Genomic DNA, 27,956 nt, shown 5'->3' with positions numbered 1-27,956 from the left:
GAAACCTCTCTGTCAGCATTTTGGTTCCCTGGTCTTGTCATTTCAAAAGTGTTCATTCTCAAAGCCATTTTAGTTACAAAATTCCATGGGCCACAGGCATCACACCAAGTAGGAATTTTATTCCCCACTTTCCCCCTTATCTGTACAGACACGTTTTCTAACCTTCCACTCTCTACGCTACTTTTCTCCATCTTCACCCAGTAGTAACAGAGTACTGCCAGATCATCAGTCTCCTTTTTAATTCTCTTCAAATCTCATTCCCTAAAAGGTTCTTTATATTGAGCGGACAGTAATGCAAAGCAGTCACTTTCTGAGGCTTTTGCTATTGCACAGATTCCAAACTGTACCAACGGATAACAGACCCACCTTGTCACATCAGATTTTAATATGGCAACAAATGCCTTGAAATACATGCATTTGAAACCTGAAGTTTATTGAAAGCCATTTTTCTCCAGCCAATTGCCGATTACCCCAGAGGTAGCAGGCTGTGAAAATCACTTCATCAGGCAAAAGCCTTGCTTGGTCTTTTCAAGAATTAAAGTTAAATCAGTGGGGATTGATCCTGCTTTCTTTACTGTACCCTCCAGAGAGAAGTATAGAATTTCTTAACTGTGAACATTTGTTGAAAAACACAGAGGAAGCTCATTTGAGACACTTTTTCTCTCTGGTCATCTGCTCTCAAAAGAGGAAATGTTGAGGGGGGTGGAAACAGTGACCTGGCCCCTCTGCTCCTCTAACAACCTGTTGTGACCAGGAAGAGACATGTCCCAGGATGCCAGAAGTCAGAGAAAATAGGGCAGACTTAGTGTGCAGCGTGTGGCCCCAGTCCTGGGCCCCAGGGAGCAGGAAGGGGCTTCTGTGCCTCAGGAAGTATCTCCCAGAGAGAACCCAAAGGCCCAGCGTCCTCGCAGATCCAATGGAGTCCTTGCGGGAGGGAAGATGGATGGCAGCCTCCACTGGGGTCATGTCGGAGCCGCCCAGTCGGGGCTCTTCGGGGCCTTGCACGTGTGCACGTCCAGGGCCTCCACGCAGTCCTGGCAGCGAACGGCACAGCACCAGTGGAACTTACACTCGCACTTGGTCTTCCGGGTAACGTGGGAGGTGTCGTAGCCTCTGCCACAGCACATGACTTCACAGCTGTCCATGCCCCGGGAGGTCAGGTTGCACACACGGCCCGCTGTACCCAGGGAGCCTGGAAGACAGGTCAGGGCATGTTACTGAATTGGCATGGGTGGAATACAGCATGCTTCTGAAGGAAGGGTTCCGAGATCATCCTCCAGGACTGGGCCCTGATGCCACCTCACCACAGCCCAGGGCTGGACCACACAGCACGTGTCAGCCTCGGCGGCAGTGGCAGTGAGGGCCACATCCAGGAAGGACTGACATGAAGCCCTGGGGCTGTCCTGAGCGTCCTGACTCCAGCACTCCCACTGTAAGCTGGATGAACTTTTCTGCCTGCCCTTACCCAGCCTTGGACTGATGGGTCACTGAATGGCCAAGGCCAGGTCAGAATGAAAGAAGGACCTGCCCTGATCCTCCCTCTCCTGACCTTAAACTGCACTAAGGAAGCAGTGCCGAAGTTATCTTGGAATCTGTCAGGGTGTGGACCTCTCGCAAGGGAGGAGATTCTGCCTCCCTGGACCTGATTACACTGGCTTATAGGAAAGATTAGAGAGCTCTGCTTGCTGAAGGGGATGTGTGGGCACCATTTGTGTAAGGCCTTGAGGAGGGAGCCATGCTCAGCCTGGTTTATTTTTTGTGCTTTGGTCTAGTGGGCCATTGGAATGTGTGTGAGACACCTGATTGAAGACAGGATTCTAGGTCTTTGATAAACAAAACCAGTATAAAAAGCCTGTTAGAAATGACTAGAGGACATTGTCTTAGTTATTTAGGATGATGCTGGCTACATGGCAGTTCATATTTACGTATTTGTTTCTCCGAGAATCTCAAAGATAGGAAGCCTCTTAATTGTTCTTTTCCTGGGGAAGCACTCAGAATTCTTTTACAAGAGTGTTATCAGACAGCAGAACCAAGTGTGGTGGACATTTTTAGAGCCTGCTCAGCTTATAGTGATCCTTCGTGCACAGAGCAGGGCGCCTGGCAGCAATAGTAAACAATGTGACTCTTCTCTGTTAGCAGCAGGTGATTGGGCCAGGGGTGGGCACTGACTTGAACTGGGCCACTCAGGTAGATTTCCCTGAGGATTTGTGCTTCTGATGGAGACAGTACAAACTCCAAGTATAAACTCAGTAGCTCTTGGCAGCTGTGTACCATGATGTGGTCTGTGGATGAGAAGACGTCACAGAGACAAGACGAGACAGATGTCCAGAGACAGTGAGGACAAGACATGGAATGAGAATGCTGCCCAGATGCTGGACTGTTTTCTGGACATTTCTCTCTGAGGTCTGGCTGCATTCCAGCCTTTGGATTCCTAGACACCCTGTATCCTTGTAATAAATTTCCCCTTTTAGCTTAAGCCACTCAAGTTTCTATTACTTGTGACTGACAATCCTAAATAATCTACAAACCTAGAGAAGCTAAGCTCTTTACTGAAAAACTAAAAAAAAAACAAAAACAAAAAAACCTTTTATCAGGATGAAAAAGACAGTGACTTCATTTTCTGTTCCTCCATTATTTAACTAGGAATTTCTCCCTCTTTATAACTCCTCCAGTGCCTCGTGACTCTGTTTATCACATTCCGCCCTGTGTTCCAATTATCTACATAAATGTCATGTTGCCCTGCCTGTCAGGAATGACCAGGGAAGCAGCCAGGTTCAAGCAGGGCATGGGGTCAAGAAGAAGAGTAGGAGGGGCAGGACTTGCTCTGCGTGATCAGGCCACTGACCGCAGGAAGACAGGCAGGGGAATTTCATAAGGACAGGAAGGATGGCAAAGGGCTGGGGTCAGGGTGGCGGGTGGGTCAGCCAGGGATGGCTCAGAGCCTGCATCATGCTGAAGAAGCAAAGGGTTAGAAGAGACAGCAGCCAGATTCGGGGCAACCATCAGGACAGTACTCAGAATTACTGTGCAGAAAGGACTCACTGCCAAATGCTGCCTCTTAACAGCATACCCATTTATTTAATTCAGTAAATGTTTAGTGAATGCAAATGTGTAAGACATTGTGTGGCTACTTGGGGTTTTGGTGGTGATGATGAGGAAATAAAATAATTAGGATTTTGGTTCAGTTCTGATTCTCAGGAAACTCATAATACAAGGAAGAGATAAATATGTAAAGAGGTATTTCCACTACTTCAAGATAACTGCTCCATTTGCTGAAGACTGTCTACAGCCAAAGGCAGGGCTTTGTGAAAATAGCACCATAAAGCTAAAGACAATAGAGTGAGGTTATTTAGGGCTTGGACAGATCAGGGTTCAAATCCTAGCTTTACCATGTATGACTGTGTGACCTTGGGTAAATTAAGTAAGATAAATTACTAATCTCATTAAGCTTCAGTTTCCTCCCATGCAAAATTGGGATAAAAACAGTTCCTTCCTCAGGGGCTGTGGTGAGGATGGAATGAGATTATGCCTGGAGGTGCCTGGCATAAGAAGTGCTCAATAAATGTTAACCATTCATTCACTTGGGCTCAGATGGTAAAGAAATTCCCTGCAATGCAGGAAACTTGGGTTCAATCCCTGGATTGGGAAGATCCCCTGGAGAAGGGAATGCCTACCCATTCCAGTATTCTTGCCCGCAGAATCCCATGGACAGAGGAGCCTGGCAGGCTACAGTCCATGGGGTCACAAAGAGTAAGACACAGCTGAGTGACTAACACTTTACTTCATTCATTCACTTAACAAGTATTTAACAGAAGTGCCTACTATGTGCTAGGCCTAGTTCTGGGAGCTTGAGCTGTGTCAATGAACAAAACAAAGATCCTGCCTGCTTTGAGGAGTTTATGTTCTAGGGAGAGTGCATGAAGCATATTATCATAATGATATTTATTAATATTAATAGTAGCGAACAGGATCAGAAAAGGAGCTGTTAATGGTTTTGTAGAGGAGGTGGCATTAGATATAAGACATGAAGGATGAATAGAAGATTGAAGGGAGAATGGGGTGACAGGCCTTTCTGGCAGGAGAGAACCTCCCAGTAGGAACGTGAAGGTCAAGTACACAGGAGACTGTGTAGATTCAACGTGACCGAGGCAGAGGCTGCATGTTAGGCAACAAACACGGAAAGGGAGGTTGGGGCAACAGGTCAGAGAGTCTTCCTGCTTTGCTACAATTAGGACTTTATTCCATGGTGGGCAGTGAGCCAGTCCAGATTTTTATTCAGAGAAAAATATGTCAAAATGATAAATCTGGAAGAGTGGCTTGGGGCAGGGTGGTATCTTGAGTCCGTTGGATTAGTCCGGGCAAGAGATAATGAGTGGAGGCAGAAGACCAATGCATGAGGTGTTAAAGAGGAAGGATCGCTAGGTTTGGTGACTCACTGGATTAAAGGATGAGTTGTAGGGGGTGATAATGTGTCAGGTAGGAAAAGACTGAAAACTGTTCATTCGGTTCAACAATAAGGGAGGTAACTAGTGCCCTTTAATGGGAGCTGCCTCAGTGGGACAATATGGGTGGACGCAGTGGACCGAAGCATGAACAGGAGGAGAGGCCAGGTGGTGACGGAGAAGCTTGATGATGAAGTGAATGGAAGAGCACAGGTGAAAGGAGTGATGTGGCCGGGACTTCCCCGGGGCACCAGCGGCTGAGGCTCTGTGCTCCCTTGCAGGGGCCTGGGAACTAGATCCCACACGCTGCAACTAAGAGCTTGTGTGCCACAGCTAAAGAGCCCACGTGGCACAACTAAGACGCAGTGCAGCCAAAGAGCACATTTAGAAAAAGAAAAACACTAATGAAAAAGAAGAGATGAGGCTGGAGATGGAACTTCAAGGCGACTTCCGGCCACTAAGTTGACTGGGAGTTTGTTGTGTTGCAGGATCTGATGCACTGCGTGTAGGTGTTCGTTATATAAAGTACAAAAATTGGGAAAACTATGCTATTAGAGGTCAGGGTAGTGCTGTCTTTTGGTGGGTAGCAGTGAAAAGAGGCGCAGAGGAGACTTCCAGAATACTATTCTCTTCAAGTTCCTGATCTGGGCGCATGTTATTAATACCCGGAGGTGCTTCTTCGAGAATTCACTGAGCTGTACATGTGGGATACATGCACTTTGCGGTATGAGAAAAAGAAGAGAAGGGGGAAGAGGAGGCAGAGGAAGCAGCAGCTGACACATGTGCAAAGACGTGGAAATGTGTGAGGAGCAGAAAAGTGTTCACTTTGCTGAGAAGGTAGTGCTAAACAGGGCAGTGGCCGGAGATGAGCCGGTCAGGTGGGCAGAAGCTGCCTGGGAAAGACCTTGTGTCTCAGGCTCAGGGGTTTACATGTTAGCCAAGGGCAGGGGGGTGCTCCCTAAAAGGGTGACGTGACCTGATTTGCGTTTCAGAAGAATCACCAGGGGTGACTGGATTGCAGGGGGCCAGGGTGAAGGCCAGCAGACAAGTTAGAAACCAATGAAACTCTGGGCAGGACACGACGTGGCTTGGACGGAGACAGTGGTGGTGCGAACGGGAGAGGCTGACAGACTCGAGAGACGCTGCGGAGGAGCGTCTCAGGATGTGCGGGCTGACTGGACCAACAGGTGAGAGGATGCGACTGAGCAGTGCTTCCGGGCTTCTGACAGCAGCGCTTGGGTTTACATGGGGCCATTCTCGGAGGTGGGAACACCTGGGATGGGCAGGCTTTGAGGAAAGATAACTCGCTTAGTTTGCAGCATGTCGAGCTGGCTGTGAATGTGAGCCATCCAGGTAGGAATGGTCACTGAAAATCCTCTTTGGGACTCAGGAGAGAGGTCAGGATGGAGACACGGATTAGGACATCTTTTGCGGAATGGCAACTGAAGCCCGGGGTGTGAATGAGACCCCTAGCAGGTGTGAAAAGTGTTCTCACCTGCCATCCACAGGAGACTCAGAATTTTTACCTTTTTTGTGTCTTGTTCATAAGCCCTGCACACTGATAAACATTCCTCACTTCTGCTGATATGCTGTTATCAGAATATAAACCCATTAAAATGCAGTTCGAATTCTTTACCCACTTTGGGGTTGTGGGGCACAGGGGCCAGGACAGGGAGACAAAATGTCTCCTTCCTGAATCAGGCTGTGGGCCTTTTACTGACGTCACATGCGGCAGTCGTCCTCTGGTGGCTTGTGAGCGCAAGGAGGTCTATGCTGGCGTTCTAGCTCAGCCTTGAGTAATGGCCCTGGTGGGTTTTGTCCCCCAAATGCAGTGACTGGACTAGACCCCATCTGGACAGATGGCTACTCAGTGAAGGAATCTCCACATCGTCCAAACTCTGAGAGGAGCAGACAGAGCGACGGCCACTGGCAAGAGCTTAACTCGGAGGTGGTTTCAGAAAAAGAGGCAGAGACGCTGGCACTGAGTTGTCTCAGCAGTTCAGTGTTCAGCTACAGAATGCTGGAGCACTGAGACTCTGAACAGAAGGGTGAGAGTCGCTGAAGTGAGAGTGCTGTGAGGGTGCAGCCTGGAGTGGCCACAGCCCTTCCCGGGGGATGAGCAGCACCAGGACGGGCCGGCTAAGAGGAAGGCAGAGGCAGCCTAGCAACAGACTACCAACCGGCTCTGCTTTGGGCTTTGGATCTTATTAGATCTGAAGACAGAGTGTAGGGAGGAAGGGAAGTTCTGACACTTGCTGTAATTTGGGCTGAAGATATGATTGGAGGACATCACCAACTCAATGGACATAAGTTTGAGCAAACTTCAGGAAATAGTGAAGCACAGGGACACCTGGAGCACTGCAGTCCATGCGTGGGGCTGCCAACTCAGACATGACTGAGTGACCGAACCACGGAAAAAGCAAGAGAGTTCCAGAAAAACATCTATTTCTGCTTTCTTGACTATACCAAAGCCTTTAACTGTGTGGATCGCAATAAACTGTGGAAAATTCTGAGAGAGATGGCAATACCAGACCACCTGACCTGCCTCAGCAATACCTTTCCTGACCTGTGAGGAAGCAACAGTTAGAACTGGACATGGAACAACAGACTGGTTCCAAATAGGAAAAGGAGTACGTCAAGGCTGTATATTGCCACTCTGCTTATTTAACTTCTGTACAGAGTACATCATGAGAAACGCTGGACTAGAAGAAACATAAGCTGGAATCAAGGTTGCCAGGAGAAATATCAATAACCTCAGATATGCAGATGACACCACCCTTATGGCAGAAAGTGAAGAGGAACTAAAAAGTCTCTTGATGAAAGTGAAAGAGGAGAGTGAAAAAGTTGGCCTAAAGCTCAACATTCAGAAAATGAAGATCATGGCATCTGGTCCCATCACTTCATGGGAAATAGATGGGGAAACAGTGGAAACAGTGTCAGACTTTATTTTTTGGGGCTCCAAAATCACTGCAGATGGCGACTGCAGCCATGAAATTAAAAGATGCTTACTCCTTGGAAGAAAAGTTATGATCAACCTAGATAGCATATTCAAAAGCAGAGACATTACTTTGCTGACTAAGGTCCGTCTAGTCAAGGCTATGGTTTTTCCAGTAGTCATGTGTGGATGTGAGAGTTGGACTGTGAAGAAGGCTGAGAGCCAAAGAATTGATGCTTTTGAACTGTGGTGTTGGAGAAGACTCTTGAGAGTCCCTTGGACTGCAAGGAGATCCAACCAGTCCATTCTGAAGGAGATCAGCCCTGGGATTTCTTTGGAAGGAATGATGCTAAAGCTGAAACTCCAGTACTTTGGCCACTTCATGTGAAGAGTTGAGTCATTGGAAAAGACTCTGATGCTGGGAGGGATTGAGGGCAGGAGGAGAAGGGGATGAGAGAGGATGAGATGGCTGGATGGCATCACTGACTCAATGGACGTGAGTCTGAGTGAACTCCGGGAGATGGTGATGAACAGGGAGGCCTGGCGTGCTGCAATTGATGAGGTCGGACACGACTGAGTGACTGAATTGAACTGAACTGAACTGAACAACAGAGCTATTTTATCAAAACCCTGAAGACAGCATTAGCCAGAGTGCAGAAACTATATAAAACTTGTTGGTATTGTTTTCCTGGATCAAAATTAGAATAAGGACTTAGTGTTATTGACAGCAGTAGGCCTCTGTTGTCTTCGGAACCTCCCATTACTCTTTCAAGACAGAAAACAACACCATCACCATCATCTTTAAAAAGAATCAAGACTATGCATTTGTGCATGTGTGTTGGGGGGAGAGAGTGAGCTCATGTGTATGAAAAGGAGTCACTGAGTTATATGATCTGACTCCTTGTTTAATGCTGAATATTTGGGACATATATTTTAGATCTTTTATTCTAAATAATATACCAACTTATTAAATAATGAGTCACTCATTACATGATCTGATGACCCCTGCCTGGGCCACAAATAAAACCAGCTACACTACCAGATTTAAGCCCAAAAGGGCCAGTTTTTACATTTTCAAAGCCAGATAGAGCAGAAGTTCATCCATCCTGTATTTTCTCCTCTCTTTTACCCTTCTTCTTTCTTTTTTTTTCCCCTTTACATTTTTTCTTATCCTCTTTCTCTTCTTTTTGTTCATAACTGGGGCCAATATTTAACTTATACAGGCCAGGCCCTGTGATAAGCCTTTGCCTGCATTATCTCATTTAATAGTCATAAGCACTTATAAAGTAGGTACTGTTATCATCACTGTTTTGGAAATGATCAAAGAGAAGGTCAGGGAGGTTAAGTGATCACACGGCAAGCAGGTGGCAGGGTCAGAATTTGGAGAAGGCATATCCGAGCCCAGAGATGGAGGTCTTGACCTTGTGATTGGGCCTCGTGTCCCACCAGAAAATAGGAAATAGGCCCCAGAAAGCTGGCTCATGTGTAACAGTATGTGATCAGTGCTTCTACCTATTTCCTGCTCTCTCCCTTCATTATTTTATCAACTGAAGAACTTGCAAAGGTCCTGACATGCAGCTGTTTTGGAGGAGAACTTTTTCTCCAGCACATGATATGTCATCGACAATTAAGACATGTAAAGTTATGTAAGAAAGTAGACAAGGCTGGTTAGCATGGTGCTTATAGCTTATACTGCATTCTTCCTTTATAATATTCCTGTTGAATTCCTATCTCCTTTCTGAGAAACTAGACAGACTGATTACTTTGTAATAGCAGGGTATACATCTCTAAAACATGTGTCCCCTCAAGGAGGTTCTAATGTACGTCTCGGATGTGACTGAGACTCTGGGAGGAGCGTCTCTACACTGAATTCTCTAGTTTAGAAAAGCCTGTATCATCATCAACTGGGCTTCCCCAGTGGGTCAATGGCAAAGAATCACCTGCAGTGCAGGAGACACAGGTTCAGTTTCGGGGTCCAGAAGACCCCCTGGAGGAGGGCATGGCAAGCCACTCCAGTATTCTTGCCTGGAGAGTCCCATAGACAAAGGAGCCTGGCGGGCTGCACTCCAGTCAGACGTGACTGAAGCGACTGAGTGCGAGGCAGCACACATCAGCTTGCATCTCACTAAAAATGAAATGGCATCACTTGATCACTCACCTGACTCTTCTCAGACTTCATTCTGAGATTCTCTGTGCCATTTCCAAATGCCAAATTGGTCACATATTTGCATCATACAATGTCTACAATAGCCTGTGTGGCTAAAAATCCTTCAGAGGAGAAATTTTAAAAATATTTTTGAGTAATGGCCTAATATCAGCCTCCTGAATTGATATGCTAAAAGGATAAACATATATTTAGATGCTTCAGATTTGATTGCTTATTTAAAATATTATTAACATTGCTTTATAGTATTATTTCTTACTACACTTTGATTTACTCAGTTCACTGAACAGAAGTGCCAAGTAGGAAACTCTTTTCCCTGACTTCCTTTGCTTTAGGTTTGTGAAATATGCCCAGATGTGTGGCCTGCTGGGTACAGATCCCATTGCCCAGGGTGGAGCAGTCTTAGGCCCAGCAGACCCAGCCTTCTATCATCTTTACACTACGCCGTAGTCAGACCATCTGCCTGGAGTCAGTGCCCGGGAGATCCAGGCTGTCTGCAACCATGGGAAGGTGCAGCTTCCAGCCAGATCGACCTTTCTCCTCCCACAGGTGTTGTCCTCATTCTGACCCACACAAGAGCTCACAAACCTGTGAGGGAAAAGGATAAAGAATTGGAGCTACTAAATTGTGTAACTTTGGGACCACATAACACACCTTTGGTGGAACAAGGCTGATGGAACATTACAGAATCAAGCATGCCATCCCCAGAGCTATAAAATTAATAACGGAGTCAGGGTTCCCAGAGCAGAAACACTTCTGTCTCCACTGACATGCATCTTCCTGACAGCAGAGGCGGATGGGGGGCTTGTGCTAATAGTTCCCAGACCCACACCTCAGGGACCTGGAGGAAGGGCGCTCTCTATCTCTCTGGATGGGTCTGTATCTCTGGAAATTCCTGCCCTCCAGGCTGACAGAAGCCCATATGTTGACCATTAGGGCATAAAGCAAGATTCACTTAAGCCCGTCATCCAATAGGCTGTTTCTCCTCTGGCTGACTTACATGTTGTCATTCACAACACAGATTTATCGAGGGAAGAAAAGAATGTTAAAGAGCACATGTTAGAGGCCGCACATTCATCTGCTTGGAAGGCTTCCCTTCCTTGCATCAAGGATCGTAAAGCTACAGCCGGGACAATGTTTCTCCACTTATCTCAAGGCATTTTATTCAGCAGTCTCATAATCACTAGGAAAGGTTTGACTGGCTCAGGAAAGAGCATCCCATTAAATTAGAGAATCCTATTGGAGAAGGCAATGGCACCCCACTCCAGTACTCTTGCCTGGAGAATCCCATGGATGGAGGAGCCTGGTGGGCTGCAGTCAATGGGGTCGCAGAGTCGGACACGACTGAGTGACTTCACTTTCACTTTTCACTTTCCTGCATTGGAGAAGGAAATGGCAACCCACTCCAGTGGTTTTGCCTGGAGAATCCCAGGGATGGGGGAGCCTGACGAGCAGCAGCAGCAGCATCCTGGAATTAAAGTTGTTGAGTCACACTGTTCAAGGTTTTCTTTATCTGGCACTAACTAGCCTGCTGCTGCTGCTAAGTCACTTCAGTCGTGTCTGACTCTGTGCGACCCCATAGAAAGCAGCCCACCAGGCTCCCCCATCCTTGGGATTCTCCAGGCAAGAACACTGGCGTGGGTTGCCATTTCCTTCTCCAATGCAGGAAAGTGAAAAGTGAAAGTGAAGTCGCTCAGTTGTGTCCGACTCTTCGTGACCCCATGGACTGCAGCCCACCAGGCTCCTCCGTCCATGGGATTCTCCAGGCAAGAGTACTGGAGTAGGGTGCCATTGCCTTCTCTGACTAGCCTAAGCCATGTTTATTTCCCATCACCCTCCACCCACACCCTCATCAAGCTCACTCCTCACTGTCCTACTGAAGTGACTTTCTGATGTCACAGCCATGTAGACCGTAGAGTTACCCTCACCTGCTGCACGGGACTTTCCCCTAACTCCTTTAGACTGAAAGTCTTCCCACCCCTCAAGATTCAGGGCCTACTTCAGCACCTTTCATCGAGCACTCTCTGTCCGCTCCAAGCCCACCTGGACCATCTTCCTAAGTCCCGTAATGTTAGCACATCAGGCTCTGGGGCTCATACACTGTTTTGAAATGTTTGGTGATTTCTCATACATCTTGTTCCCTAAGGACAGTATTAGGTCTCATATTACTCAGGTGGTAAACACATTCTTCCTGATTTATTAAGTACTAAAATCAATTTCGTACAAATTAATATCAACCTTCCCTTGCCAAACAGAGGCATACTTCTCCAGGAAGGGCTCACCCAAGGGCACTGTGATGAGGACAGAGGAGCTGAGAGCCTGGTTTTTATTTGAAATATCTCACTTGATATATAAAGAGAACATATACAAGAAATGTGGCACATTTTTAAATGATAGAAATTAAAAATGACAGGAGACTCTGTGGCATCAGATTCAGGTTCTGTTATTGCAAACTTAGAGTAAGATTAATTAACAACCCATTCATTCGAAGACTGAGTCATAGGAACCTTAGGAATTTCTAAGTGAGATACATATCTTAAGAGACCTAGAGAAGTGAATTTGTCCAAGACTACCCAATTAGTAATCAGTAGAAATAATCATAGGCAGCATCCATCTCCTAATCTATAATGCAGGGCTCTTTATTATATGAAATTTGCAAAATTCATAGGCATATGAAATTTGCAAATTTTAAGATTACCATAGCAGCACAAAATAAGTTGTATGGGGAAAGCTTAAAAGAAGTATGCAGATACATTATTTTAAAGTACTTTAACATTCTTTTATTTGTAACACATTAATATAGTAATTAGAAATAATCACACATTAATACAATAATTAGAAATATTTTTTTCTATTTCCAAAAAAGTAAAGGATATCTATTTGATAAATTCTTTGTTGTTAGTAGTTATGTCAAAGACTTAGAAATAAGAAAATTAAATTTTCTTTTTTTTTAAATAAAAAAAATTTTTTTTAAATACTTCACAAATTCAATCTAATAGTCACTGTCAAATCAGGGTACTTTTTAATGTATCCTAAATGTATAGTAATTCTAGCAAGCTTGTATTCTAAAAGGAAATGCAGATTTACAGATCATGTCTATACTATAAAATAGCATTGGCTGTAAAAGGTATTTTGGTATGTTAACAATGAAATCTGATGAACTAGCCTGTAATCCCACTGATAACAGTAAATGAAAAAGGCCCCCCAAAGAGTAAAAGAACTGAGTATTTGGTGGCAGCTAAAAGTAACATATAGAGTCTGCTGCTGTATTTATTTAAGACCTTTTATCTCATCCAAGGAAGTGGATACCCAGAAGCATCTTAGGCTCTGTAAATGCCCCACTAATGCACTTGAATATGAGGAAAAATTCCATTTAACACTTATGCTTAAATGGGAATTTTCATAGGCTGTGTGTTATAATCAGTGATGAATGAAGACAGGCTGAAAAAAGAAACCAAATTATCTTTAAGCTGCACACTGCACCAACATAAGTATCCAGCTAAAATGATGAACATATTTTGTGTTGCTTATAACTCGCCATTCAGTTCAGTTCAACACATGTTTATGTACTAGGTGCCAGGGATTCAGTGGTGAACAGAGAGATGTATTAATAGTTCCTGCCATCATGGAGTCAGAATCCAGTGGGGCAGACAGGTAGTGAACAAATATTTAAACCAAAACTGCTGGCACATTCTAGGAATGAAAGAAGAAGGCGTTCTGTGATAGATCCTTTGTACATTCTAAGAGGACATGCTGATGGACCAGATGTGGAAGTGAGAAACCAGCGTAACAAAGGATGTGTGGGTTTATGGCTTGACTGATGGAGTGGGCATTCATGCCATTTTCTGAGAAGGGGAAACCTGGGGAAGACATGTTTGGGAATGGGGCAAATCTAGAGCTCAATTTCTAACAGAAGTAGGTTGATAAAAACATGAGCATGCTGGAGCTGTTAAGCAGGGGGTTGAATACAGAATGAGGAGAGAGGAGAGGACACAGATGAGGTCTGAGGAGCAGTTAGAACCGTATCAATGGAGGAGGCCACCCAGAGAGAAAATGCAGAGGAACCAGTGAGAAGAGACTAGATTGGGCCCTGAAGATCTTCAAGGTTGAGAAGTAGACAAGGAGACACTAACAACTGAAACTGAGAAAGACCAATTTCAGGTCAGGAGGAAAATCAGGAGACTGCAGTGTTACAGAGGTCAAGAAGATAGTGTTATAAGAAGGAGGGATAGGCTATCTGCATTATATGCCACCAGGAATTTGAGGGTCCACCAAATAGTATTGATATAAATTATATAAGATAATCAATAATTACTGTGAAAATGGTAACTTAAAAACCTCACCAATATATTTTCATATCATTCTTGCCTATTCTAGCTGTCTTAGCACTTTTTCAGATATCATGAAATTTCTACAATAAAGCTTAACATAGAAAGGGATAAAAAACTTATTCTTTAATTTTCAAAGTGACAAATGTAAGGTAAGACCTCATAATAGAGCAATGGAGTGAGAACTGAAACCTAAGAAAATCACATTTTGGCCCAGGTAGGGTTTCCTAGCACCTAGCCTGTGTCCCCTGCCTGCCACCCACCTGGGTCATCCACAAGGACCGGGAGGCCTATGAAGCCATGAGGGCAAAGACCAATTCTGACTACCTCATTTTTGCATTCCTGGGGCTTAGCGTAGTTTCTGGCATATAGAAGGGCCTTAATAAATATTTGTTCCATGAAGAGATGAGGAACCTCAGATATCCTGGTGGGAATTGTACATTTCGGATCAAAATAAGGCCCACCCACTGCTATTGGCTGAGATGGTGTTCTCTTGTTTTTTTTTAAATCAGGTCATAATCACAGAGTTCGGAGGTTCTGCAAGCTAGTCACACCACGGGGTAGGTCTAGAACACCAACCAGTCTGTGTAAGCCTTGGTTGGGGTTGTGTTCCCATAGGTATTGAGCTGTTTGCTAATATGATTTACGTGGGAAGAACCACGATATCTGAGAACTCACATCATTCACAGTCTGCAGCTGTTAGGCAGGTAAAGCTCTCCTCTGATTTCTGAGGAAGTGCACTTTATGCATTTCACTTTGCAGAAATTCTACATCAGTACCGGTTTTTGCTAACCAGAAGAAATCCCAAGAGAATTTCTGCTTTACCAAAAGAGGCGAAAAGTGAAAGTAGCACTGAGCTTTTGTTTTTGGAGCAAGCCGGCACAGAGGCAGCGCCCGCCCAGAGCAACAGGAGTAGCCCTACCCAGCTCCTTCCCCAGGACCTGCACTCAGCGTCTCAGTACCAAGGCGCCGTCACCTGGCACTGAGTTCGTGAGTGTCCATGCTCTGTCTCCATGGATTCTGTGCATCTGTTAGCAAGATGTGTCCTAAGGTAATCACTTCTTCGCTTTTGGCCATTTCGGCTTATGAAAGTTTTTATAGGAAGGTTCTGCTTCTAGACAGCAAGGGAAACCTGTCTCAGGCTTTCAGTAACAAGTTAAACAACTGGTGAACTCCATTTGCTTTCTGAACTTGACAGGAGGATTGCTTGTTTTCTGCAGCAGGAGAGGAGACCTCGTGGTGACCTCTGGCCCAGGTCAGGGTTTTACAGAATAACCAGTGCAAGTGGTCTGTGATTAGGTGCAGGCCTTCTCTGGAGAGACAGCAGCATTCCTTAGCCAGAGATGCACCTATCTCTAACTTAAGGACTTCTTTGATTTACAGATGCCAGGGGCAATAACCAGAGGAGATAACCACACAACCACCCATCCCCGAAAGCCCAGTTCCTAGATCTGGCCTCCAGTTCGGCCTGCAAAATGTCATATGCACAGCATCACACAGCTGTACCTACTCTCCGAATCTCTAGGAAGTATTTATAGTTGAACATCAGAGCACTCAGCTTCCTCAATGGAAGACTGGGGGGTAAAAAATGTCTTTTGTCATTATTGTTGCCATAAGAAAATCTTCCTTTACAGGTTTTCAAGCTTATCATTTCTTAGGAGCAATTGAAGACATAACACCCTCCAAATCTGAAAGGGCTTGTAATTGAATGGGGTTTCTAGGCAGTCTAAGCTGAATGTGGTTGAAGTTTCCCCACCTCCCAGCTCCCTGCTTTGCGGGCACCTCATTCCATTATGTTCTGTGTCCTCATGCTGCCTTTTTATTACACAGCCCCCCAGTCGCTACAATCAAGTTTCAGGAAGTAAGGTAAGAAAAGTATAGAATTTTGTTTTGATTTTATTTATTTTGTTTTGTTTACCACTTACAGGCCACAAAATCTTGGACAAGTTAACTTTTCAGAGGCTCAGTTTCCTTCTCTATAAATAGAGGTAACTGCTGTGAAGATTTAAAGAAAATGCACATAAGGCTTGCAGTCCAAGGCCTGATTCTCAGTAGGAGTTCACCCAAAGTTCCCATTACCTTTCCAACCTGAGGTTTGGGTCTGTCTTCACCCAGGAATACCCTAGGGTCTTGACTCACCCTTCTGTAATTCTCACCAAAATCTACTAGTCCTGATATCATTGTTCAGGCCTTCACTAAAGGGCTGACTTGATGATCTCCGTCAAGCTAATTCCAAGGGAAGCTTTGATGGATGAGATCATTTCAGAGTGCTCTTCCCAGTAAAAGAGGGTCCCAAAAAATGCCTTAATGTAAAAGAACACCCTCTCATACTGTGTAAGTCAAGGCAGGGATATTTTTTGAGTGACATTTATTTAGAGCTTTTCAAATAGAAAAACTTCTTTTTCCTTTGTAAGAGATCAGATATTTAACAACAACAACAAATATCTCAGGTAAGATTTCTTCGTACCTGATACTTATAGAAAATCAGGGAATTGTGGATTCCCTGAGAAGTGAAGTGACAGTGTTAGTTGCTCAGTTGTGTCCAACTCTTTACAACTTTATGGACTGTAGCCAGCCAGGCTTCTCTGTCCATGGAATCCAGGCCAGAATACTAGAGTGGGTAACCATACCCTTCTTCAGGGGATCTTCCCCACTCAGGGATCAAACCTGGGCCTCCCTCATTGCAGGCAGATTCTTTGCCATCTTAGCTACCAGGGAAACCCTATGGATTTTTCAAACTTTGATGTGCTTGAGTGTGAAAAGCATACAGAATCTCATGAAAAAAACCCTGACATTCTGATCCAACAGGTCTCTGAAGAAGTCCTCACTTTGGAAAACAGTGGACTAGACCGACAGACTTTATCCACTTCACAAATTGAAATTACAAAACAAGCCAGCTCACATCAGTCAGATTAGGAGTGGATTTGAACAGGAAGAAGCCACTAACTAGCAAGAGTAAAGTCTGCCAATTCCAAATATCTATGACTTGACAATGTTCAATCTTCTTACCACCATTGCTTTTCTAAGTGCTGACAAAGGGAAGCTGCCCAATCAGTTGAATATTAAATGTACATGATATTTTTTTTAAAAAAAAAGCAAGATAAAATGACCACAACACAGCAGAGTGGTGAAATCAAGGGAAAAGTTAGTGTCAATTTTAAAAGAGAAAGTGAATATACACACACACACACACGCATATATGTATACACAAATATATTTGATTTAAATTTTACTGAAAACTTCTGACTTATTTTGGAGCCTGGATAACTCTGATGGTAACCCATTTCTAAGGAGAGGGAAGCTGGTTTGTGCAGTCCATGGGGTCTCAAAGAGTCAGACACAACTTAGCAAGTGAACAACAATAACTCATTTCGAACATGTTCCATTTACTGTAAAGCAGGTCTGATGTCGTGCAATCATACAAAGAGACTCTCTCGGCGATGTCCTGACTCGTTAACCGTGAGTGCGTCTTAGAATGTACACCAGAGAATGTCAGCACTGACCCAAATGAGGGTGGAGAGCCCAGAGAAGAAATGCCACTGAGTTAGATTCGGAAATCTCCCTCCTCACAGTTCTCAGACTCTGTCATGTCTCACTGCCTGAACAATCGAAAGCTGGGAGCCACTCCAGGAAGATTCAGAACTACACACTTTGACCGATTCTTCAGAGCACATACCGCAGAAGTCTTTAGTAGAAAGTAGCCTGGAGAAAGTCTCGTGTCTACACAGACCAGGGCTAGGCCCTCAGCAGCCGTTTGGGTTAAAGGAGGCTGTCTCAGGGAAAATCGGCATCTCATATATGTGTTATTTGTAAGTGTTATTTGTCCAGATATGAACAATGACAAAATACTGTCAGAAATCCAAGATTTCTCCACATAATATCAAACACCCTAAATTATATTTTCACTAAAACAGTCATCTAAGGGTCAACAGAACTAAAAAGAAATATTGCAAGTTTTCATAGATGACTTTGGCATTTTTCTAGGCTTAGCTAAAATAAAAAGGCCTTAAGTATAGTTCAATTTATGAATAATCTAGGAATCTTAGTGGAAGTCTGATCTAAAACAATGGAACTGGCTACTTAAAAAGATTACAAGGTGGCCCCTGGTAAATCAGTACCAACCCAGAACCAAATTCAAATCTTTTTAAGTCAGAGAAGCTAAAATAGAAGGGAAATAAGAGAGTGACTAAACTCTGTAACCTCCCTCAGAAAGTCTAGACCTGCAGCAGTAGGCCTTGTGGCTGGTGCATTTGGAGGCAGAGTGAAATAGTTACCAGGATGGGAGGACTTGGATTCAAGTCCCTGCTCTGCCCCTTACCCATTAGAGTCCTTGGGAAAAATCCGTAACCTGTCTGAGCCTCAGTTTCCCCTCCCATGAAGTGGGATAATAACATCCCACTTTACTCAATGAGAGAATATAGATCAAGCCCTATTATGTGGTGGGTACTGCAACTGTGTTTGCTATTTTAGGATCAAGAAACAGAATCATGTTCTAATATATGGGAGTATAAAAAGCAAAGTATGCAAGAATAACTTAGTATCCTGAAGAGGCAGCAGGGATTCAATTCAGAATCTCCCCATTGTGAAGAGAAAGTAAGGTCTTTCTGTCTATATGTAGCAGTTAAATGGTCATCATGCATAACTGCTTCACTGTGCAAACTGCTTCAATTCAAAAGACCAGAAAAGATGTCCAGGGGAAGCCGGTCCTCTTATGTTTGAAGTGAGGTTCATGCCTCACCCGTCCTTTCACATACATGCCCTGGGAGAAAGACAGGAGTAAGTTGTAATGTCTGGGTTAGGAGCACAGGTCATGGGGTCAGACAACTGGACATTCATCCCCTCCAAGACCAGCCAGATCTTGAGCTGGTTACTCACTTTCTCATCTGTACAATAGAGACAGTGATATCCAGGGTACTTAACTGATCTCAAAAATTATAAGAGGTGAATTTGGTTCCTGGTTGATGTTGATCAACCAGGAGCCACCCTCTTCTTAATCATTTTTGTCTTTTTTCTTCAATAATCAGTTCCAGTGCACTGATGTCATAGGGCGGTTCTAAGGATTAAATAAGACCATGTGTGCAATGGTCTTAGAGCAGTACCTGGCACACAGGAGTCAGTACATTGTTCCTAAAGTGATCCTGATGTCATCAGCCCCATGCTTGTCTGAGCAGTCTGAAGTTAAGCAGCTAGTTAGCAGCAGAAAGGAACCCAGACCTCTGGGACCCTCCTGTACCAAAACAGGTTTCTTGGGGATTGGGTGGAAACTTTGGCCTGACAGGTAGGATGACTTGTTAGAGGTCGCAAAGCACGTGAGGAATGCAGCAGGGCACAGCATCTGGCCCTTTCGCTCAGCAGTTATTAATCCAGGGGCTGCATGTCCAAACGTGCTCTGGGGCTGCAAAGAACCAGCTCATCAAACCATGAAGGCAATTCAACCACTTGGGGACAAAGAAGAGGCTCTGGACTTTCTGTGACATCCCCTGGTAACCCTGCTCAGACCTGTGATGGGAGCTGCTGACGTCCGCTCTGTTTTGCTGTTTCCTTTGCAATTACTTTGGAATGAAAACAAATTCAGAATTTGAATTCGAGGATGTTTTTCCTGGTAATGAATTCCCTTGCTTTCTACTAAGCCTGAGAAGTTGGCTTGAGATAAGTTGGCTGTGGGATCCCCATCACCTCCTCTCCACTGAGACATAGTGCTCATTCTTATTCTGTATCAAAGTCTTTGCATGGATTTTGTGCTAAGCCCAGAGGTCAGGGCTGACCAGGAGGGGCAAGAGGTGGAGAAAAGCACGTGTGTAAAGCCCACAGGTGGCAACTGCTGTACTGAGGCTGATGGAGCTGCCCTCTGAGTGAGTTCAGGACAGGGAAGGTGCCGTCAGTAAGGGAAGGGTGTGGCTTTAATAAACGAAGTGCCTCTTACGCAGCCCTCATCCACTGCTCTCCGACAGCTGAGCCAGTGGGGATGAATTCCTGCTTTCAAGTAGCTGGCAACTTCAGAGCATTTTGGAAAGAGCGAAGGAGTGTGAAGTATGGAGGATTTCAGAACAGGCTAACTCTAAAGCCTTGGGATCCTCTTCCATAATCACAAAGGTGGGACTTAAAGGGGCAGATACACTGCAAAGCTGTCCTCCCCTGAGCATCAAATCACAGGAAAGATGCTGGGCTTCTATACAGAGTGGACATGAACCCACCAGTTAGAGTTCTGCCCAGGCTGAGGACTTTTGCTAATCTGCACATTTTGACTTTTTGCCAGGTACATTCTTGTTGGGTTCCCATTGCTCCAGAATCTGCACATTATCAGTGAATTTCTCCAGTTGCTTAGGAAAGCTTTCTGTGCACTTAAAATATGAATGCTGAAGAACCTGAGCTTTGAACCTGAAGACAGCAGGCTGTACTTAGAGGACTGGCAGGTGGAAAATACAGTACTGTTCTTAAATTGAGGAGTGCTGATTCATGGAAGAATTAGGTACTTTGAATAAAGTGTTTTGAACTTACCTGCATCTCGGTCCCTGATACAGTAGTCTGGAGAATTCTCAAAATACACGAGGTCATTTTTCGTTGGCTTTTTAAACCTCTTGTTAGCCACAGTGAAACCAGTGCCATCCTGGTTCATGACAACCTGGATGGCCCCATTGTACTTCCTCCAGAGATAATTGCCCGTTTTCCTGAAGTCAGCCATGGCCAGCCAGCAGGTCCTCAGGGTGCAGGAACCGCTCACGCCATGACACTTGCACTCCTGTTTCAAGAACCTCTTTACAGCCTGTGGGAAAGGACGGGTGAGTTCAGTGGAGGCAGATTCAAATATATACACACGCTGCCACTTTTCTTACCTCCAGGCAATCAGGAAGTGACCATAAACCATCGTGGTAGAAAATATGAAAAAGAAAGTATATATATGTATAACTGCACCACTTTGCTGTGCAGTAGAAATTAACACAACATTGTAAATTAACTACACTGCAATAAAATATATATATATACACACACACATATATATATATATATAGTTGTTTTTTTTTTAAGGCAGGGGTAGGGGAAGGAAAAGAGAAGTAACTGAAGACCCAGGATCCTGGGACTCAGGACTGGGAGATGTTGCAGTCACTCGCTGGTCACTCTGGGCACCCTGCCCTGACTGTAGCAGGTGGGGAGGGACAGCACCTGACTGTGAGCCTGCTTCCCTCTGGGCATAAAAAAAAGCCTCACTAATTGGAATTTACTGGGGTGTGGAGCCAATTTGAAGAATGAGGGGATGAATTAGAGTATTTGCTAAATAAATACGTTTTACTATGTTGAAAATGTATACTATTACTCGAACAAATAATTGCGAAGCCCGTTTCCTTTCGATAAGCCGATAATAGTGATTATTCCTATCTATGAGGTGTTTCCCATGGTCCAGGCATGGTGCTGATGCTTCTGCACTCTGTCTCCATGACCTTGATCTTCACAAGCCTGTGTTACAGGATTCATTTGCAGATGATTGAGGAGCAAGACTTACAGAGTTGTAAAAGCACTTGTCCAAGGCTACACAGCAGGTAAGGACAGAGTCAGGGTACACTGCAAAGTCAGTCGGTGACCCTGAGGGTGACATTGCATTTGGGGGATTATCACTCAGCTCTGGCTGAGTAATTCTGAATAACTCAGTGAGAGCTGAGCTCGCTCTGTTCTCTTGGAGAGAGGACATAGAGGCAAGTGGGATGAGTAGGGTCTCCCTCATCAGCTCTCCAGAGCACTGTGACCCTCATTTCTGAGTGAGAGAGGCTATGGGAGAGACTGACCTTGGAGACCTCACCAAGTCTGAGCCTTTGGCCTCAGCTCAGGCACAGGGCAGAGGACGAGAAGCCTGCCTTCTGAGGGCCTCTGTCCTCTCCATTTGCGTGTCTAAGCCAAGGGGTGTTGCGGACGGGAGGCAGAGGCAGCAGGGGAGTGAAACCCCTTGGTGACATTATCTGAGGCGGTGCTAGGAACAAAATTCTTAGGGTAACGCATTGATAGCCCTGTTTCTAGGAACTTGGAGCTGATGGTTGGAACTCTGCCCACTCTCTGGGGTTCTTAGCTGAGGTGAGTGGGGATATGGGGGTTGGCTCCAGCACAAAACTGGGGTAGAGCTCCCTACAGCACCCCAGCTCACCCCACACCCCATCTCACAGAAACCAGTGTTCCAGGCTGCCTGTCCCTCCCCAGGGCCTCACCCCAGTTAACTCTACCCAGGTTTTGCCTCTTCCACAGACTCAGTTTCCATCCAACGATATGGTGGAACCAAGCGTGCAAAATGTTCATCATTCCAGAAGACCAGTCCCACAGAAGCAGTCTAGAAGGAGCTGAGACAGCATGGGGCCTCCACAGTTATGCATGCCCTTCTTGGCTCAGCCCGGAGCACCACACCTTTCCCACTTTGTCCCACATGATGACTGTGCCCTGTTACATCTGAAGCCTGTCCTGTTCAGCATAAGCCAGCTTTGGAGGGAAGGACACAGAAGGAAGGAGAAATGTCCTGAGTTTGGCCCTCCAGGTCCCGGGGCTCTGGGCATCTTTAAAGGATGTTTCAGAATGGACTCCTTTTCTGGAACTACACTTCCCTTGTGCCCCCCAACTCTGCCCCCCTATCTTTATATGGCAGGTGTTTGGTATGAGACTCATTAGGTGACCCAGACAGCAGGCCTCTGCCAGAGAAACACCACTAGGAGGGCCATCTTGACTCCACCCCCCTGCCCCACTTGGGTCACCTGTCCAGGAGCTTTCTGTTCAAAGATCCTGATGGAGCCACACAGAGCTCACTCCGTGCCAAGCTGGGAGCTGACTATGAATGCTTATTCATCAAAGTGTATTCCTTTAAAAGCTGACTTATTTACTCACAAGTAATACTTCTGTCTGGAGAAGGCAATGGCACCCTACTCCAGTACTCTTGCCTGGAAAATCCCATGGATGGAGGAGCCTGGTAGGCTGCAGTCCATGGGGTCGTGAAGAGCCAGAGACGACTGAGCGACTTCACTTCATGCACTGGAGAAGGAAATAGCAACCCACTCCAGTGTTCTTGCCTGGAGAATCCCAGGGACAGGGAAGCCTAGTGGGCTGCTGTCTATGGGGTCACACAAAGTCAGACACAACTGAAGCGACTTAGCAGCAGCAGCAGCAGCAATACTTCTATCTTTGAAAATAATGGGATATATTACTCTCCTTTGTAATATTAATACTAAGTTTCCAGGTTACAAAGTTAGAACTTGGTATTTTTATATGATTAACTGAAGGGTTTGCATATTAATTTAAAATACACTTTATAAGTTCTTATAAGCACACGCAGGAGTGGTACACCCTGTTGATCATCACTGTCATTCACTGTTGAGTGGCTGCGGCCACTTCTCTCTTCCTTCGACTTCTGTTCAGGTGTTGGGTAGCCATGTGCTTCAGAACTGGCCTGGACTCTTTCTGCCCCAGAACAACCCAAATTATTATACTAATTGCACTTTTCTGCCACTGATTTTTTTTTTTTTTTTTTGCAAAGAGTATGTAGTGATACAATTTGGGCCAATATGATGTTACAAATAATCTGTTGGGAGGCTTGTAGGAAAGGTTCCTTCACTCTTTAAAAGAGATAAATGTCCTTTTCTCTGTCTCTGGATGCAGTTTTCTGCAGCTGCCTCCTTGGGACATGAAGCAGCCAATGCAGAACAAGCAACAGGCTGTAGGCAGCAGCCTGGAAAGACAGGAAGAACTAGCTTCCAGAGGGTGTTGCTGAACTGCTTGAATGAACCCTCCATGGCCCTGCCCTCGTGATCCAAGATACTAAGTTTTCCTCATCTTTTAGGTTCCCTGGGGTCTGTTACTTATAAGTGAAAGTATTTCCACTGGAACCATGATCAATTCTTGACTGTGGTTTAATCACAGACTCTGACAATTAACCAAGGGGGAAGGTGAGACACTTTCTCTGGTACTGGGTTTGCTGGCATCTCCAGGTCCCCTCCCTAACATGCAGTGCTCAGTCACACTTGGGGGTTACCGCTGCCTCTTCTGTATACTGAGTTTGCAGACTTGACATTCAAATCTTTAACCTTGAAGAGGGAAACACCCACTCCATCAGAGAGGCAGAGGGCAGAGGATCTAAGCCTAGGTGGCCTCATTTAGAAAGTAGCTGATGTAAGAGTAAGAAACTCACAATAATGTTTCCAAGTTTAGAAGAATTCAAATATTCAAATGGTATCATAACATAATAATAAGCATAGCACTATGTGCCAGGCTCCACACATTGCCTTATGTAATTACCATGATTAGACAAAGTAGATTATTATTCCCATTCTACAGTTATGGAAACCAGGGCTCAGTAAGGAAAGTCAAATCCCCAGAGTCACCCCGCGAGACAGAGGCAGACTATTAAAAAAATGTGAATCAGATATGTCTCACCCACAGATCCGTGCTCTTTCTACAAACACATTTTAAATATTCTGTAAATTGTGTTTTTCTCAAATTTTGAATTGTGCATACTCTGCTTCCCTCTATTCTTTTGACTAAATCAAGAATTAAATGGATAATGTTATAGACCTATTAGAGCAAAAAAGAGGTAAGGAGGGAAATAGGAATTACATTGCATCTTCCAAACTAATTGTCATAAAAAGCCTAAGAAACAGTTCATTCATAGGAGAATTACAAAGTAGCAATAACAAGATAAAAAGATGTTCAACTTCACTAGGAGTCAGACAAAGCAAACTCAAATAGTGTGACACTTTTTTTCTTTTGCCTAGCAGGTTAGCAAATAGTAATAAAAAAACAATGATTTGATAATATTTGGTGTTGGTAAGAGCATGGAAAGGAGATGCTTTAACGAACTGTTGGTGAGCGATTAAATCAATATGTCATGTAAAATAGAGAGCATTTTTGCAATACTTGTCAAAATTTTAAATGTACAATATCCTTTCACTTCGGTGATACTCATGGAAAGGAGATGCCTTTAACAAACTGTTGGTGAGAGATTAAATCAATATGTCATATAAAATAGCATTTTTGCAATACTTATCAAAATTTTAAATGTACAGTATCCTTTGACTTTGGTGATACTCTGAAAATATTTGCACAAGCTTTGAAGGATACAGACTCATATGGATGTTCACTGCAGCATAATTAGCAATAGCAAAATATCAGGAAAAACCCAGATGATGTCAACAAGACAGTGGTATGTGCTTAATAAAGGAATATGATGTGGCTTTTTATTAATAATATCATTCTTACAGGCATAAAAGGAAATCAAGTGAAAAGCAAACTGCAGAACAATGTAAGTGGTATGATGCACTTTTAAAAAGCTTGCATATGTGTGCATACACAGACAAGGAAGGGAAAGAATGTTCATTTACAGTCTGGATGCTGCCTGAGGGGCTGCATAATCCGAAAGAGGGAAAAACAATCAAACTACTCCTCAAGTTAAAAGAAAACAAACCAAGAATCTTGGGATTGTTCTCTGGCAACTAGAGACAGCAGAGCAGAGCAGTGGTTCTCTTCCTGGTTACACATTAGAATCCATCTGGAGACTGTCTCCATCACAGAGACCCTGACCTCTCCTGGAGCGCAATACACCATAACCTGGCCAGGGGGTGGGGCCCACCTTGAGGGCACTTCCGGTCCAGGTGCTTCTAATACACAGCCAGGCGGAGAGTCACGTCCAAACCAGGGAAGGTGGCGGAGTAGGAAAGGAGTCCGCACCCCGGCCAGAGCAGGTAAGACATTCACGTGCAGAGCCAGGCTTACATTTCTAGAAACTGGGATATCTGAGGACTGAATTAGAAGTTGTGTCATATCCTATGTCTCCAAAATGTCCTGACCTCCAGGGAAAATTTCCCACAAACAGCCCTTTGCGTTAGCGTTGCTTTGGGACAGGCTGCCGCGCAGGGCCCTGCCACAAGGATGCTCCTCCGGGGTCTCCGGAGCCGCGGGAAGAGGGGCTGGGGGCTTCCCACACAGGCAGCTGTGGAGCCGTAACAGACTTTTTATTTGCACTGTGAAGAAATGAGTGAACGAAGCAGAGGACCTGGGGACATCCAGGCACTGCCAGACAGTCTGGGCCTTTTTGTGTTTGTTTTTATATATTACTTTTGAATTTTAAAGTTAAGTATGTGCACGTGGGGTTTCCCAGGTTTCAGTGGTAAAGAACCCACCTGCCAAGCAGGAGAGGCAGTTTTAATCCCTGGTTGGGGAAGATGCCCTGGAGAAGAAAATGGCAGCCCATTCCGGTGGGTTGTCCTGGGAAATCCCATGCACAGAGGAGCCTGGCAGGCTGCAGTCAATGGGCTCACAAAGAGTTGGACACAACTGAGCGACTGAACAGCAGGAGCAGCAGCAGCATGTACACATGATTTTTAAAAATTAGAGTCCAGAAGAGAGAATAAAAAGCAGTAACTCTCTGCTGTACCCGCTCCACCTCTCCCCTCCCCGTGGGCTTGGCACAACCCCAGAGCGGTCATTTTTAATGCGTTGTGCCCTTGTGGTGGTTCAGTATGTGTCTGTAGAACAAGGTCTGCACTAGTTTTCCTCCAACTTTGTGAGAAACAGAATCCCATCCTCAAGGTATTTTATGGACATCCACCAGAAAATTCTCTTAATAACTAAACAAACCTGAACACACAGTTGGCACAACTGAGTGTGACAGTTCTGCCAGTCACTTTATTTACCTTCCAATCAGGTTGTATGGTCCCTGATAAACTTCTTATGAGTGAGGGTGAAAACTTGATTCACATCTCACTAATTTTACCCTCCCCCACACTCCCAACATGGTTCTATCATGGTTGGTTCTGATGGTTTCTCCAGCTTCAAGAAGAATCCTTACACCTCTTCTAGTTCCAGAAGTCACCAGTGCTCTCTCTCATGAGATGAGGATATTTGCAGGCCCCTCCATTCTCCTCCCCTTCCACTTCCTGGTCTCCATCAGCATGGTCTATCGTTTTGTGGTGACGAAGATTAGAGCATTAATGTTCTGTGACCATACTTAAGTCTCTCATGGTATGTCTGAACATCAAATCTAAAAACTGAAAACAATAAATATTTGTTGTCGTTCAGTGGCTAAGTCATGTCTGACTCTTTGCCAACCCATGGTTTCCCTGTCCTTTCACTATCTCCCACAGTTTGCTCAAACTCGTGTCCATTGAGTAGATGATGCCGTCCATCTCATCCTTTGTCACCCCCTTCCCCTCCTGCCTTCAGTCTTTCCCAGCATCAGGGTCTTTTCCAAAGAGTCATCTCTTCACCAGAGTTTTGGAGCTTCAGCATCAGTCCTTCCAGTGAATATCCAGGGTTGATTTCCTTAGTTAACTGCACAACCAAGGACTGTGCCAGGACTGCATTTTATAATCTCTGATCCAATTGGACAACGTGTGGGCTGAAGAATGCTGCTAGAGTGAAGTTCGGTGTTTTCTTACTTGTTACTAAGTGCACTTGCTGTGACCTAATGTCTTCCTCTCACACTCATTCCACCTGTGCCACCGCTTCCCCTCCTTTCCTGGGGGGGGAGGGGTTCTGGGCCTCTGAGTCGTCTTAGTCTCGCCTGGACACAGCTGGGATCATGCCCTCCTAGAGGAGCCCACGGCACTGCCAGATGCCACGTTTGCTCTCTTTCTTTCGGTTCATTCCTTCTCTTTACTGCAGCCCCTTTTTGAGTAACTCCTTCAAGGTGCACGGAGGATGAATTTTCTGAATCTTGTGTATTATGAAGTCTTTACTCAGTCTTCACACTCGACTAATAGCTTGGCTGGTGATAAAATTCTGGGTTGAAAATAATTTCCCCTCAAAATTGAAGGTATTGTTCCAAGGTTTTTGGCTTCTAAGTGTTAAGATGGGAAATCGGATATGCAGCTGATTCTCTGCCAACTGATTGTTGTTTTCATTTCACTGCCCGCCCCGCCCCCCGCCACCGCACCCCCTACATGAAAGGCACTAGAAACTTGCTCTTATCCTTGGTGTTCTGAAATATCACAAGGATGTATTTAGAAGTTTTTAAAAAATTAGTCCTGTTCAGCCGTCAGTGGGCCCTTTCAATCTAAAAACTTCAGCGCTGAGATGTTCCCTTAATATTCCACCCCCTCAACATGCCACAATTTTTTAGTCTCTTT

The 27,956-nt window shown here is 44.9% G+C and overlaps 1 protein-coding gene across 1 annotated transcript in view; it reads right to left on the bottom strand.

The window, feature by feature from the left end:
- Positions 1-243: 243 nt before the first annotated feature.
- The window catches only part of WNT2 (Wnt family member 2), a 45,699-nt gene continuing 17,986 nt past the window's right edge, over positions 244-27,956 (bottom strand). Inside the window, exons 4-5 of the mRNA XM_068972968.1 lie at positions 20,368-20,632; positions 244-1,192 (exon numbers count right to left, since the gene is read on the bottom strand). Coding sequence (XP_068829069.1) covers positions 963-1,192; positions 20,368-20,632 — 495 coding nt within the window. The 3' untranslated portion in view covers positions 244-962. The remainder of the gene's footprint in view (positions 1,193-20,367; positions 20,633-27,956) is intronic.

This window comes from Capricornis sumatraensis, chromosome 5, assembly GCF_032405125.1.
Source record: "Capricornis sumatraensis isolate serow.1 chromosome 5, serow.2, whole genome shotgun sequence".
NCBI classification, from domain to species: Eukaryota; Metazoa; Chordata; class Mammalia; order Artiodactyla; family Bovidae; genus Capricornis; species Capricornis sumatraensis.
This window is presented reverse-complemented; position numbering and strand designations above follow the sequence as displayed.